Source organism: Prunus avium, chromosome 2 (assembly GCF_965620075.1).
Source record: "Prunus avium chromosome 2, drPruAviu1.hap1.1, whole genome shotgun sequence".
Taxonomy (NCBI): domain Eukaryota; kingdom Viridiplantae; phylum Streptophyta; class Magnoliopsida; order Rosales; family Rosaceae; genus Prunus; species Prunus avium.
The window spans coordinates 5,823,758-5,838,933 of record NC_142285.1 but is presented as its reverse complement, the minus strand read 5'-3'; the positions used below and the strand labels follow the sequence as shown (position 1 = coordinate 5,838,933).

The following is a 15,176-nucleotide window of genomic DNA, read 5'->3' as shown; positions in this document are numbered from 1 at the left end:
CTGTTTCACATATCTCTCGCCATGCAAACAAGGCTGCTCATCGCATTGCTCGCTTCAGTCTCCGGGATCAAAGTCTGTCGTGCTGGTTGGATGAGGGGCCTCTGTGGCTCATGGATGCTGTGTATGACGATAGGTCTGAGACCAGTGTTTCTGGTTAAGTTTTTAGTTGTAAGTTGGCGTGTGTGGCACTTTTTTTCCTCCTCTAGAGTTTTGTCCCATTGGGTTTTCTTTAGGGAGGTTTTAACGAGGCCACTTCGATCCATGCCGAAAGTCTTTGTATTGACATTTGTTTGATTAATGAAAGTCTTTTCCTCAAAAAAAAAAAAAAAATTATATATATATATATATATATATATGAAATTATTAACTTTTGGACAAAAAATTAACGAAACCTGATTTAATGAGAACAATTTAAAACTTCTGGAGTCGTTTGTCCAATTTTCTAAACCTCAAGGATTTTGACAACACACCGTAAAATGTAAATAACTCATACAACCAAATTCCAATTGCAGGAAGAGGCTTTCAAATTGCTTCTGGGCCGCACCTGAGAGTAACCACGTCGAGCGTCTATAAACCAAAGCATCATCGCCCAAATGTTCTTCGCCCTTTGTCCCAAAGAAACAAATGCCCTCGACTGTTTTTAAGTTTGAAATTCAACCCTTTTTTGGGGGTTTTCGTATTGCCTGGGATTGGAGTAATTGCTTTGCTTTGATTTGTACCTATGAAGACTGAAGAGGTTTTTCTGGCAGAATATTTCCTACCACCATGGATAGCAGCAGTAAGCCAGTGACCGTCAGTTGTGAAAATGGTAAGAAAACTTACCCTAGCTGCAATGGTTTATCCTATAGCAGGCAATTTTATTTGGATGGTTCAGATCTTTTTAGAATGCCGACAACTGCATATTTTCTGAAGGCAGAGAATCAGCTAGGGCTTTAAGTTTTCCTGTAGAAATTGTTCATCATCAACCTCTAACATGATTCAACTCTGCAATTTGAAGACCTTCGGATTGGTTCAATCAATATTTTCTTGTACATTTGCTTCCAAAACAAACAGAGTGTTGGTTGGAGATCCAAAACCCTCACATTTTTCTCTTCAGAGTCAGTTGCTCTGCAGACACGTCACCTCAGAAATCTCAGCAAACCAACACAATTTCACAGTCACTTACCTCATAAACTCTTGTGGGTTGTCCCCAGAAGGAGCGATTTCAGCTTCTAAGTGGGTCGAGTTGCAGTCACCAGAAAGAGCAGACTCCGTTTTAGAGTTTCTGAGAAACTATGGAGCATCTCAAACCCAGATATCAAAACTTATTAGGTCACGTCCAACGCTTCTTTCAACTGATCCTGAGAAAACCCTTTTGCCAAAGCTTGAGTTTTTCAGCTCTCTTGAAATTTCAAAAGTGGATCTATTAAAAACTCTGTCTTCTAATCCAAACCTTTTGTCTGTCAGCTTGAGAAATCGGATTTTGCCCACTTATAACTTCCTCAGGAGTATGCTCTCTGAGAAAAATGTTGGTGTTGTTTTCAAGCTCAACTCATGGATTTTCTTGGAAGGTCACTGCAAGCATGTGGTGCCAAATATTGGGCTTTTGAGAGAATCGGGCATGCCTCAACCTTGCATTTCTTTTTTGCTAACTCGTGGTACTCGCGTTTTGATGGTAAATCCTGAAAAATTTGGTCAACTTGTGAGTGAGGTTAAGGAAATGGGATTTAATCTGGAAAAATCAACTTCAGTGAATGCCCTGCGTGTATCGTGTGGTAAGAATAAGTTGGTATTGAATAGAAGTCGCGAAGTTCTTAAGACATGGGGTTGGTCTGAGGATGATTTTCTCTCCGCTTTCAGGAAGAACCCACAGTGTATGATTGTCTCGGAGAAGAAACTTATGCAAGCAATGGATCTTTTAGTGAACAAGATGGGATGGTCGTCCGGAATGATTGCCAAATACCCTGTGGTCCTCAGTCTCAGTTTGGAAAGGAGACTTATCCCAAGGTGCTCTGTTGTTAAAGTTCTGCTGTTGAAAGGTCTCATAAATGAGAACTTGAATCTGGGTTCTCTGCTTAAACCTGCAGAGAAGCAATTCTTGGAGATATTTGTGAACAGATATCTCGACGAAGTACCTGAATTGTTAAGTGTGTATCAAGGGAAGGTAGATATCGAGGCTCTCTGATCTGGTATGTTGAAACGCGATGAGGATTTAATTATTTTTAGCCACCTGATGCTGCCTTACTCAGATGTATTAGCTTGCTTTTGGCAATCCTCTACCCTAGAAATTTTGTCTTTAAAGTAAGGTTTAATTTGTATCCAACATCTGAATAAAATTTTGCACGAAGTAAATTCAATTTTTCGTTCTTCTACTTCGCAGCCTTCTTGTTTTTAGTTAGATTGATATATGCTTTGTCATTAGAAGAACACATGCCTGAGTTGGCGCACTCTCCGTAACGTGGCCAGTCTCTTTCTGTTTATGGTTCTTGACTTTTGGTTACCCTTGAAAGTTGATTTTGTTGAATGTGCACTTATATTGCTTCCATTGGGGTTCAATGTAGTCTATTTTGGGTGAGAAGTGGAAGAAACTAATTTTTGTTTTGAAATATAAGAATGACTCTCAATCCTTTATCCCCTGCTCTTTGAGTAACTGTCCTCTGAGATGCAGCTAGCTAGCCTGCTTAAGTGGCCACGGTTGATTTATAGGAACTACTTCAGTGTCGATGATTGATTAGATTTACATGAAATCATGTCAACACGGCATCAAAGGACTGAATTTTCTCATTGTTTTCTCTTGCGTCGACCTTTTAGACCAAGATCTTAATGATTAGGAACGCGATAAATTGGGAACTCAGGGGACATAAAACCCAGCTCTGATGGATGTGCAAAGAAGGGTGGTTTGGCAATTGTTATCTTTAGGGTGAATCTATTCAGAAAGCCTCTGGAGATTTGTGGATCAATTTTACTGTTTTTTGTTTCTCTTTTTTGGAATAAATTGCTGTTTAATGAACTTCTCTTCGTTCACCAAAATAGAAAAAGAGGTCTTGTTTATTCTTTACTTGGATGACAGTTTTCTAGTATTGATTCTTAGCATGCATGCAATTCAGTAACGTTATTGCAGGCACTTATTTTCTCATGGCTTGGGGCACCCAAAAATGATAATTCCTGATGCTATTGCAGACACTTTTTGGTGATTTTTGATGAATCACGCCAACGAAGTTGTCGAAGAGATTAGACATTCAGTGCCCTGTTCGTCGGTGTGATTCAATCAAAAATCACCAAGAACCCAAATATTACCACAAACCATGCATTTATATTAGCTAAAACACATATTTTTAGTCCTCAATGTTCAAACGCACAATATTTGTTGGGGTGTGGGTTTAGTTTCCCCTAATTGAAATTGTTTAGGATAAATTCCCCTAGCATTCATGGATGGCAAGAATACTATCAAACACTTTGCTGAAATCCAAATCCTCAGAAATTGGGTAGATTTTGAATTATCTTAGACTTTGAACTCAGCACTCGCTTCTTTTAAACAATGTCCAAGGTTCAACTTTTCATAATTTTCTTTTAGATATTTTTTTGGTTAAGCTCATAAGATTGAGCTTCAGAAAAGGAAAATCAAGGCAAGGTGTTTCCCAAATGCATCTCGTTGCAATTCTTGTGCATCTTCAAGAGGATTTGGCGGTCCTGGTGAAGTCGAGGGCTCCCAGTTTGGGTTTGTGTACCGCAGGGCAGCAACAACCTGCTTGCTGAGGGTGGCGAGGTCGTCGGGATGGATTTTTATCGTAATCACCCCCATGGGGTTGTGCTTCAGAAACCACAACAGTCATTTTGAACTTACTTCTTAACAGATTACCCCAAATCACAGCTTCCTTACCCACTCTCATCGCTAAAAGATAGTGGAGGAGTGAGAGAGAGAGAAGGGGAGGTTAAAGCAGAGGAGAGAAAAGGAGGAGGACGAGAGTGGAGAGAGCCGTTAGGGGGTTTGCTTTTGGTATGTGGCAGTGGTGGTACAGTAGAAATGCCCCTATTATATTATTATTTTGTTCTATTTTTATTTATTTTCTTTTAACTTTTTCACATACAATGCCCAAACAGAAAATAAAAAAAGTTTTTTTTAAAAAAAAAAAAGGGGGGACGCATCCTGTGCCGGCCGTTGCTGCCAATACTGATATTCCCACTAGAAATTAGAATCCATTCATTCGTAGAGCAACCTTCAAATCAGATTTAACACATTTAAACTTCATTTTTGGTATAAAACCAATATTATTTAGGCAAAATGTGATTTTGGTCCATGTAGTATTACTAATTTTGTCCCTCCATGTGGTTTGAATTCCACACAATTCAAGGAGAATCTCCTCTCTTTTTCCTTAATTTATTTTTTTTGTCAGAACTTTAGCTTTTCTTATGTTTTTAAGTCTCAAAGTCCTTACCTCAGATTCATGAGTAGAGGTTTTGGGCAATGAATGAGGAGAAAAGGTGGATGTGGTGGGAGAGGAGCATATTTTTGGGTCGGGAGCAAGGAAGAACCCAGGATTCCGAATTGAGACAAGCTAAATTTGCTTTCAAAGTGCAGCCAACCAGAGCTAATTCGTGAAGGGGTATTGCTGCTGTGTGAGTGGGCTTGAGGCAGGCTAAAAATTTACTTTGGGTTGTAAAAAATTAAAAGCACCCCAGGCTATAGCCCAAGTAAGAATGCAATGCACTAAGGTCCGTGCCTGGTCGGGAGGGGTAGTTTGAGTCCTGATTATAAGGGGGTGTAGGGATTTTTTTATTCCAGCAGCCTGACAAATGAGCTTGGGCTGCCGTAAAGAGAAACTGATAAAGCGCCCCTTGTATTTGAGTTCAAGAACCAGGCTCCCAGAAGGTTTTGAAAAGTTTGTGAGAACCTTAGAAAACACTCCGGGTATCTTTCACTAGTAGGCCAACAGTCTTCACAAGTTTAGCAATTTAAGAGAGAGAAAGAGAGATAAAAGCATGAATTTCTTCCGGAGGTGAACAAATATAAGTGCGGGGTTTAAATAGAAAAACTCTTTTAATATATGAAATCATTAACTTTTGGACAAAAAATTAACGAAACCTGATTTAATGAGAACAATTTAAAACTTCCGGAGGCGTTTGTCTAATTTTCTAAACCTCAAGGATTTTGACAACACACCGTAAAATGTAAATAACTCATACATCCAAATTCCAATTGCAGGAAGAGGCTTTCAAATTGCTTCTGGGCCGCACCTGAGAGTAACCACGTCGAGCGTCTATAAACCAAAGCATCATCGCCCAAATGTTCTTCGCCCTTTGTCCCTAGCTCCAATGGTTTATCCTATACCAGGCAATTTTATTTGGATGGTTCATATCTTTTTAGAATGCCGAGAACTGCATATTTTCTAAAGGCAGAGAATCAGCTAGGGCTTTAAGTTTTCCTGTAGAAATTGTTCATCATCAACCTCTAACATGATTCAACTCTGCAATTTGAAGACCTTCAGATTTTTTCACTCAATATTTTCTTGTACATTTGCTTCCAAAACAAACAGAGTGTTGGTTGGAGATCCAAAACCCTCACATTTTTCTCTTCAGAGTCAGTTGCTCTGCAGACACATCACCTCAGAAATCTCAGCAAACCAACACAATTTCACAGTCACTTACCTCATAAACACTTGTGGATTGTCCCCAGAAGGAGCGATTTTAGCTTCTAAGTGGGTCGAGTTGCAGTCACCAGAAAGAGCAGACTCCGTTTTAGAGCTTCTGAGAAACTATGGAGCATCCCAAACCCAGATATCAAAGCTTATTAGGTCACATCCAAAACTTCTTTCAGCTGATCCTGAGAAAACCCTTTTGCCGAAGCTTGAGTTTTTCAGCTCTCTTGAAATTTCAAAAGTGGACCTTCTAAAAACTCTGGCTTTTAATCCACACCTTTTGGCAGTCAGCTTGAGAAATCGAATTTTGCCCACTTATAACTTCCTCAGGAGTATGCTCTCTGAGAAAAATGTTGTTGCTGTTTTCAAACGCAACTCGTGGATTTTCTTGGAAAGTCACTGCAAGCATGTTGTGCCAAATATTGGGCTTTTGAGAGAATCGGGTATGCCTCAACCATGCATTTCTTTGTTGTTAACTCACTGTACTTTCGCTTTGATGGTAAATCCTGAAAATTTTGGTCAACTTGTGGGTGAGGTTAAGGAAATGGGATTTAATCTGGAAAAATCAACTTCAGTGAATGCCCTGGGTGCATTGTGTGGTAAGAATAAGTTGGTATTGAATAGAAGTCGCGAAGTTCTTAAGACATGGGGTTGGTCTGAGGATGATTTTCTCTCCGCTTTCAGGAAGAACCCGCGGTGTCTGATTGTCTCGGAGAAGAAACTTATGCAAGCAATGGATCTTTTAGTGAACAAGATGGGATGGTCATCAGGAATGATTGCCAAATATCCTGTAGTCTTCAGTCTCAGTTTGGAGAGGAGACTTATCCCAAGGTGCTCTGTTGTTAAAGTTCTGTTGTTGAAAGGTTTCATAAATGAGAACTTGAATCTGGGTTCTCTGCTGAAACCGGCAGAGAAGCAGTTCTTGGAGATTTTTGTGAACAGATATCTTGGCAAAGTACCTGAATTGTTAAGTGTGTATCAAGGGAAGGTAGATATCCAGGATGTCTGATCTGATATGTTGAAACGGGTGAGGATGTAATTATTTTAGCCACCTGATGCTGCATCATTCATATGCATTAGCTTGCTTTTGGCACAATACTATAATGGTGTCCTCTACCCTAAAAATTTTGTCTTTAAAGTAAGGTTTAAATTGCATCCCACATCTTACTAAAATTTTGCAGGAAGTAAATTCAGTTTTTCGTTCTTCTACTCGGCAGCCTACCTGTTTTTAATTAGATTTATATATGCTTTCTTATTAGAACAAATGCCTGCCGTAGCGTCGCCAGAATTGTTCTGTTTATGGTTCCCGACTTTGGTTACCCTTGAAAGTTGATTTTGTAGAATGTGCGCATATATTGCTTCTATTAGTGTACAATGTATTGTATTTTGGGTGAGGAGTGAAAGAAACTAATTTCTGTCTATTTTTCAAAAGATAAGAATGACTATCAATCCTTTATCCCCTGCTCTTTGAGTAATTGTCCTCTGAGATGCAGCTAGCCTACTTAAGTGGCCACGGTTGGTTTATAGGAACTTCTTCAGTGTCAATGATTGATTAGATTCATATGTAATCATGTCAACATGGCATCGAAGGAATCGATAAGCATCGTTTTCGCATTGTTTTCTCTTGTGTTAGCCTTTTTACCGAGACCTTTAACGATTAGGAATGCGATATCTGCAATGCTTGATGAATTGGGAATTCAGGGGACATAAAACTCGGCTCTGATGGATGTGCAAAGTAGGGTGGTTTGGCAACTGTTATCTTTGGGATGAATCTATCCCGCACTGATGGATGTGCGAAGATGTGTGGATCTCAAGAGGGAGGTCAAGGATTAATTTCACTGTTTTTTGGAATAAATTTCTGTTCAGTGAACAACTCTTCGTTCGCCAAAATATAAAAAGAGTCATTTTAAAGAAAATTTAAGAGAAATGTCACCTTAATTTTTCAAAATCTATGATTTGTCATCTCACTTTAACACCATCCAATTAAAAAATAGAAAAATCATTATAAAAAAAAAATTGAAAAAAAAAAATATATATCACCTTACTCCATTTATGCACCACCAGTGGCTCCAACCAACGCCGTCCCCCTCTTCCCTCTTTGCAGGCCCTTCCTCCATTCCCCCTTCCACACACAAATTTCCTCAACCCACCCAAACAAGGGCGGAACAAGGAATTTATATAGGGCTGGGCTAAATTTTTTTTCTCTGGCTTCTTCTGTATTTTAGCTAAAACACATATTTTTAGTCCTCAATGTTCACACACACAATATTTGTCGAAGTGTGGGTTTTCTTTCCCCCGATTAAAATTGTTTAGAATCAATTCCCCCAGCATTCATGGAGGGCAAGAATGCTATCAAACACTTTGCTGAAATCCAAACCCTCATAAATTGGGTAAAATTTTGAATTATCTATCTACCAAGTCTTTGAAGAACTCAGCACTTGCTTCCTACAAGGTTCAACCCGAAATATCTCTCAAGTGAAGAGATATAGAGGTTAGATAAGATATTATCCGCTAACAATGACATGCTCACATAAAAGAAAGTTAATCCAGAAACCATTAAATGGATAAAAGATTAATGAGGCATTTTATTTATGGAATACTTTATTTATTTTATAATTAAAATAATTTTTAGGGTGTGATAGAAACATATTTAATACAAAAAAAAAATTATATAAGCTAAAGTGAAAGTGCTTTTCCTTTTACCAAGCATTTGAACAGAAAACTCTTTTCAGCATAATGTCCTTTTTAGTCATTATACACAGCTCACAACACTTTTACAAAAAAATTTACCAAACACTCAGAAACTGATGATTGTGCAAACAGCACTTATAACAAAAGGTTTACCAAATGGCAAACTGTTTTCTCACAGCAAATCTGACAACGATTATTTTCACAACACAGCAATGCCAAACTGGCCCTTAGTCTTCAACAGACTCAAATATAAAAAGGATAAACAGGTATTTAATGTACAAAAATAGAAAAAAAAAATATAACAGGTATACTATACATTTTAGAGTTTTTTTTTGGATGTGGATACATTTTAGAGTTATTTACACTAAAACATGTGCTTTCACTAAACCCTTTGTAGTTTCAGAAATTACACATATACTCCATAAAGTTTTAAATTGTTTTCTCAAAACCTTTTTCCATTTATTTTTCCTTCAACGATTGATGATTTAATATATAAAAAATGTCTCCAAATAATAACAAATTTAGTTCTTAGATTTTTTATTCATTTTTATACAAGCGAAATTCGGAGAGAGGGAATCGAACCTAGAACGGGATATATCCACTCAACCACTTGAGCTTCAAGCCCCTTACAAATTAGTCTTTTAATCGAACATAGATTAAATTTGTTATTTGTGTAAGCTTTTTTATATTTGAAATCATTAACTCTTGGAAGAAAATTTAACGAAATCGGATTTAGTGAGAATAGTTTGAAACTTCAAGAGGTGTTCGTGTAATTTTCGAAATCTCAAGGATTTTGTCGACACCCCGTAAACCTCAAGGTTGTTAATGTAAATAACTCATACATCCAAATTCCAATTGCAGGAAGAGGCTTTCAAATCGCTTCTGGGCCGCACCTGAGAGTAACCACGTCGAGCGTCTATAAACCAAAGCATCATCACCCAAATGTTCTTCGCCCTTTGTCTCAAAGAAACAATTGCCCTCGACTGTTTTTAAGTTTGACATTCAACCAGTAATTGCTTTGCTTTGATTTGTACCTATGAAGACTGAAGAGGATTTTCTGGCAGAATATTTCCTACCACCGTGGATAGCAGCAGTAAACCAGTGACCGTCAGTTGTTGAAATGGTAAGAAAACTTACCCTAGCTGCAATGGTTTATCCTATACCAGGCAATTTTATTTGGATTTTTCAGATCTTTTTAGAATGCCGAGAACTACATATTTTCTGAAGGCAGAGAATCAGCTAGGGCTTTAAGTTTTCCTGTAGAAATTGTTCATCATCAACCCCTAACATGATTCAACTCTGCAATTTGAAGACCTTCAGATTGGTTCACCCAATATTTTCTTGTACATTTGCTTCCAAAACAAACAGAGTGTTGGTTGGAGATCCAAAACCCTCACATTTTTCTCTTCAGAGTCAGTTGCTCTGCAGACACATCATCTCAGAAATCTCAGCAAACCAACACAGTTTCACAGTCACTTACCTCATAAACTCTTGTGGGTTGTCCCCAGAAGGAGCGATTTCAGCTTCTAAGTGGGTCGAGTTGCAATCCCCAGAAAGAGCAGACTCCGTTTTAGAGCTTCTGAGAAACCATGGAATATCTCAAACCCAGATATCAAAGCTTATTAGGTCACATCCAAAACTTCTTTCAGCTGATCCTGAGAAAACCCTTTTGCCAAAGCTTGAGTTCTTCAGCTCTCTTGGAATTTCAAAAGTGGACCTAGCAAAAACTCTGGCTTTTAATCCAAAACTTTTGGCAGTCAGCTTGAGAAATCGGATTTTGCCTACTTATAACTTCCTCAGGAGTATGCTCTCTGAGAAAAATGTTGTTGCTGTTTTCAAACGCAACTCATGGATTTTCTTGGAAAGTCACTGCAAGCATGTGATGCCAAATATTGGGCTTTTGAGAGAATCGGGTATGCCTCAACCATGCATTTCTTTGTTGTTAACGCATTGTACTCCCGCTTTGATGGTAAATCCTGGAAAATTTGGTCAACTTGTGGGTGAGGTTAAGGAAATGGGATTTAATCTGGAAAAATCTACTTCAGTGAATGCCCTGCGTGCATTGTGTGGTAAGAATAAGTCGGTATGGAATAGAAGTCGCGAAGTTCTTAAGATGTGGGGTTGGTCTGAGGATGACCTTCTCTCCGCTTTCAGGAAGAACCCACAGTGTATGATTGTCTCGGAGAAGAAACTAATGCAAGCAATGGATCTTTTAGTGAACAAGATGGGATGGTCGTCAGGAATGATTGCTAAATACCTGCAGAGAAGCAGTTCTTGGAGATATTTGTGAACAGATATCTCGGCGAAGTACCTGAATTGTTAAGTGTGTATCAAGGTAAGGTAGATACCGAGGCTCTCTGATCTGGTATGTTGAAACGGGATGAGGATGTAATTATTTTTAGCCACCTGATGCTGCCTTACTCAGATGTATTAGCTTGCTTTTGGCAATCCTCTACCCTAGAAATTTTGTCTTTAAAGTAAGGTGTAATTTGTATCCAACATCTGAATAAAATTTTGCAGGAAGTAAATTCAATTTTTCGTTCTTCTACTCCGCACCTACCTGTTTTTAGTTAGATTGATATATGATTTGTCATTAGAAGAACACATGCCTGAGTTGGTGCGCTCTCCGTAACGTGGCCAGTCTCTTTCTGTTTATGGTTCTTGACTTTTGGTTACCCTTGAAAGTTGATTTTGTTGAATGTGCACTTATATTGCTTCCATTGGGGTTCAATGTAGTCTATTTTGGGTGAGAAGTGGAAGAAACTAATTTTTGTTTTGAAATATAAGAATGACTCTGAATCCTTTATCCCCTGCTCTTTGAGTAATTGTCCTCTGAGATGCAGCTAGCTAGCCTACTTAAGTGGCCACGGTTGATTTATAGGAACTACTTCAGTGTCAATGATTGATTAGATTTACATGAAATCCTGCCAACATGGCATCAAAGGACTGAATTTTCTCATTGTCTTCTCTTGCGTCGACCTTTTTTACCAAGACCTTAATGATTTTACCAAGACCTTAATGATTAAGAACGCGATGAATTGGGAACTCAGGGGACATAAAACCCAGCTCTGATGGATGTGCAAAGAAGGGTGGTTTGGCAATTGTTATCTTTAGGATGAATATTCAGAAAGCCTCTGGAGATTTGTGGATCAATTTTACTGTTTTTTGTTTCTCCTTTTTTTATTATAATAAATTGCTGTTCAATGAACTTCTCTTCGTTCACCAAAATAGAAAAAGAGGTCTTGTTTATTCTTTACTTGGATTACAGTTTTCTAGTATTGGAACTGTTGTCAAGATTGGACAAAACGACTCCTTGATGGTGCATCCATACTTCTCGTCACTGAAACAGCTTACTATAAGTTTGGGCCTACTCGAATATCTATAAAATTTCTTTAAAAAACCCTATCAATAGTCATTTTCCAATGGTTAAATCCATAATTCTTATACCTCATACTAGAAGTGAGCATTTACCTCCACACCCACAATTAGAGTTCGACTCTCACCTTCGCCTTCTCAAGGTTTAGGCCTCCGCTGTAACCGTAACACACAAACAAGAAGAGTACAAGTTCTAGATGTCACTAGCAGTTGCCTTCAAGTCCAACATCAGTGTAAAACAGGGAATAACGTGATCTTTCTACATCCCACACTGGTGAATCTGATCCATCTTCTTTCTTTCCTTCTTTCTTCATGTCCATACGTCAACCAACAGGCAATATTTGCTAAAGAAAATAACATCACGTATAACAAGACCCATCTCAATGAGGGAGCAGATGCAAGGGTTTGATTTCTACTTACCATTAATTTACATGCCTACAAAAGGGGGCATATTGAAAGTGCCACAAAAATATCCATATATTGATTGCTGCATAATGCAACATTCTAACATGATAACACCTATCCTGTTCCAACACTCACATTAGCAAGTTTGATAGCCAAATCAAAATGGTGGGCGATTTACATTAAAAACTACTTTCTTTTTAGGTAATTACATAAAAGCTATCAACACTATCAAAGTTCTAACAGCCGAAAAAATGGACTGCCGGGTGTTTGAGCAAATCTGAACCATATGTGCCTTCTATATTTATACTAAATCGTAGCGGAACGAAGGATGTAGCTGGTGGTGCTTCAAGCATCAAAGAGTAGCACAAATGGTTTCTGCAATGTTTGTAAAACCAATTATCCAAACAAAATAGTATGCCAACAAATAAGCAAGAAAGGTATCGGAAATTGTAGCAGAGGCAGTGCCATATATATGTTAACAAGAAACCCCCCACATCATAATTTTACCTGAGTGATCATATTTAGGATATATTCACATGCTTAATTCATAGATGATATGTGTGTTCATCACGAAAACCATTGTGGAGAATTATATGAAAAATGCACAAAAGGAAAAATTGTACATTTGATTTAACAATATTAAAGTTGAAAACAGAAAAGCAAATTCCATGCCCTTTCTTTTCTCATTAATAAACAGTCTAATTCTTTGTTTGATTTCAGAGTAGTTCTAGAAGATTATGAATTTTCTTCCCTGCTTCAATTTCTTGATCAGACACAACTGTAAACTTTGTATTCACTTACGGCACTTGATGGACTAAAGAGTGAGTGATGATACTTTACCAACTAATGCAGTTGTAGACCCGCTAGACATAGTCGACAAGTTTTGAGGAAGAAAGATAACACTTCCATTTTGCAACACGCAACAGAGTGTAAACCTGCTAATGGGCAGGGGTTGCACAACAATGTGGAATTTCATCATCAACGAGAAGACATTTCCAAATCTTTCTCTCAATTCTAATTGGTTTGACATTGATGATATACGCAACAATCCGTTATATCAAGGGAATGTTAATCAGTGTGTCCACTCTACTACTCTTAAAGAAGTTGATAAATATATATAGAGTATCAGTTATCCACAAACTGAGAAAGAAAATTTAATCCTCTGGGAGACATTGGCCATACCTGTCAGCAATCCTCAGCTGGTGGAAGTCAGACAGGCAGTTGATGGAGGAAGAGGTGGAGTAGAAGCAGAGTCTCCATTCCTTTGGTTTGTACCAGTTTCCAAGTGTGATGGTGAAATACATGGGAATGCATTGTTCTTATCAACCCCATGATCATAAAGCAACCCCTGGAATACATGCCCGCTAATTTTCACCGTCGCTTGATAGGCTAACTCAGCTGCACCATTACCGATGGCAGTGACTCTGTGGCACCTGAAAACTGCTGGTGCACGAACTTTATCTGGTAACGACTGTTTGATATTAGCATCTGTGAATTAACATAAACCAAGTTAACTAGGTCTCTCAATTACACATAGCAACTGTTTCCGAAAAAAAAAAAAAAAAGTAAGAATACCACTCAAGAAGCCTAACTCTTTCTCATCAAAGATTATAATTCTTACTAGTTTGAAACACAAAAATTTGAAGCTTTGACAACAATGAAAGATCAATCATTCTCTGGTTACATGATATAAAAGATCATTCTTGCATTAAACATGATTAAAACCTATATTACTTTGCTGAGTGACTCCAACTATACTGTAACAGCAAAACCAAAACCAAAACCAATTCTAACATAGAATTAAGAAAAATAAAAAAGAGAGCAGCTTGGTGACTAGAGGCTGTACTTGCATTCTGTGATGGCACCACGACTCTTGGTCTTTTGGCAACAGAAGAAGACCCAGAAGAACCTGCAGTCAAGGATATTGATGACTTTTGCATACGTTCTGAAATTGTCCCTCTAATCAAACTTTCCTTCCTAATATAAAAAAAATTTAAACTAATTTCATAAATTAAAAGAAGATTTATTGTAATCTCTTCCTAAAACACTGCACAGGAAATGTAGATATGAATGCATGAAGAAATTCATGATCAAAAAGTTATTTCAAAACCTTCACCACCACCACCACCAACAACAACACCAGGAACAGCAACTGTCACCCCCATCTGCCGCTCTCGCCGCCTCGCCGCGGGGACCCAGGTGCTCTTCACGTGAGTAAAGCAGTCATAGCGGCGTCCTCTGCAACAAGTCCTGCACCTCCCGTACTCACAACCCTTCTTTGCCTTGTTTCCACAGTCCTTGCAGGCCCTCATCTTAGAACTCTCACCACCACCACCACCACCACCACCTTCATTTTCATTATTATTATTATGACCTTCACATTCCACAACCTGTTCATTTTGAGCACCATGGTTGCCAAAATTCAGCATGTCTTGCTTAGAAGGGTTCAATTCTTGGCATCTCCTGAGGCCCCAAAAATGTGAACCGTCAGAATTACCCTCAGCTGTTGTAGGTACATGTGGAGCACATGGGGTGGCAGTGAGAAGAGGGAAAATGCCAAGGCCAACACCAAGAGTGGTGGATGAAGGCAGGGAAAGGTCAGAGGAAATGGGTTGGTTCAGTTGGTGCATGGAAGAAGGAGTTGGAGCAATGAGGAGGATATCTCTGAGACCCAACATGGTTTCATAGGGTTTGATTGACTAGCTTGAAATATGTTTGTTGTTTTGGGCCAATTATTGCTCTGCTTGTTCTTTGTGTATTCTGAGTTTTGTGGAGAGAGAAGAGAGAGAGAGAGAGAGAGAGAGAGAGAGAGAGAGAGAGAGAGAGAGAAAGAGGTGTCTTGTAATATGTACCGACTGAATTCTGAAGATTTCTGCTTCTGCAAACAGGCTATGAACTCCCACTTAAAAAGTTCTTGAAAAAAAAAAACAGAGGAAATTTTTGGTAAACAAAACAAAGCCAGTTTTAACCCAGAATCAATTATATGCTATTTTGTTGATGTTGTTTTTAGTGATTTAGTGTAATGACATGTTTACTTACTAAAATCGGGTATTTAAAGTATTATAATTCCTTATTTCCGTTTGTGCTTAC

General features: G+C 38.4%; 3 protein-coding genes and 1 pseudogene across 4 annotated transcripts; 3 read left to right on the top strand and 1 right to left on the bottom strand.

The window, feature by feature from the left end:
- The first annotated feature begins 417 nt into the window (after positions 1–417).
- Positions 418–2,351, top strand: LOC148296334 (uncharacterized). The gene has a single exon (XM_088249178.1). It carries the CDS (start codon positions 974–976, stop codon positions 2,162–2,164), a length of 1,191 nt encoding a protein of 396 aa, XP_088105304.1. The 5' UTR covers positions 418–973; the 3' UTR covers positions 2,165–2,351.
- A 2,793-nt stretch (positions 2,352–5,144) lies between these two features.
- LOC110765208 (transcription termination factor MTERF15, mitochondrial-like) lies at positions 5,145–7,434 on the top strand. Its single transcript, XM_088249179.1, has 2 exons — positions 5,145–6,642; positions 7,355–7,434. Exon 1 carries the CDS (start codon positions 5,434–5,436, stop codon positions 6,622–6,624), a length of 1,191 nt encoding a protein of 396 aa, XP_088105305.1. The 5' UTR covers positions 5,145–5,433; the 3' UTR covers positions 6,625–6,642; positions 7,355–7,434.
- A 1,688-nt stretch (positions 7,435–9,122) lies between these two features.
- LOC110765206 (uncharacterized) lies at positions 9,123–10,854 on the top strand (annotated as a pseudogene).
- A 1,211-nt stretch (positions 10,855–12,065) lies between these two features.
- On the bottom strand, positions 12,066–15,091 carry LOC110765216 (protein LATERAL ROOT PRIMORDIUM 1-like). Of its 2 annotated transcripts, XR_015833455.1 has the most exons (5): positions 14,197–15,091; positions 13,933–13,995; positions 13,269–13,574; positions 12,927–13,021; positions 12,066–12,461 (listed from the first exon to the last, which is right to left on the bottom strand). XR_015833455.1 is itself a non-coding variant. In XM_021968297.2 (4 exons), exons 1-3 carry the CDS (start codon positions 14,762–14,764, stop codon positions 13,282–13,284), a joined length of 924 nt encoding a protein of 307 aa, XP_021823989.2. In that variant the 5' UTR covers positions 14,765–15,087; the 3' UTR covers positions 12,066–12,461; positions 13,269–13,281. The 2 variants fall into 2 exon arrangements, 1 of the variants encoding a protein (XP_021823989.2); XM_021968297.2 differs by lacking the exon at positions 12,927–13,021 and having other exon boundaries at positions 14,197–15,087.
- Between the last annotated feature and the right edge of the window lie 85 nt (positions 15,092–15,176).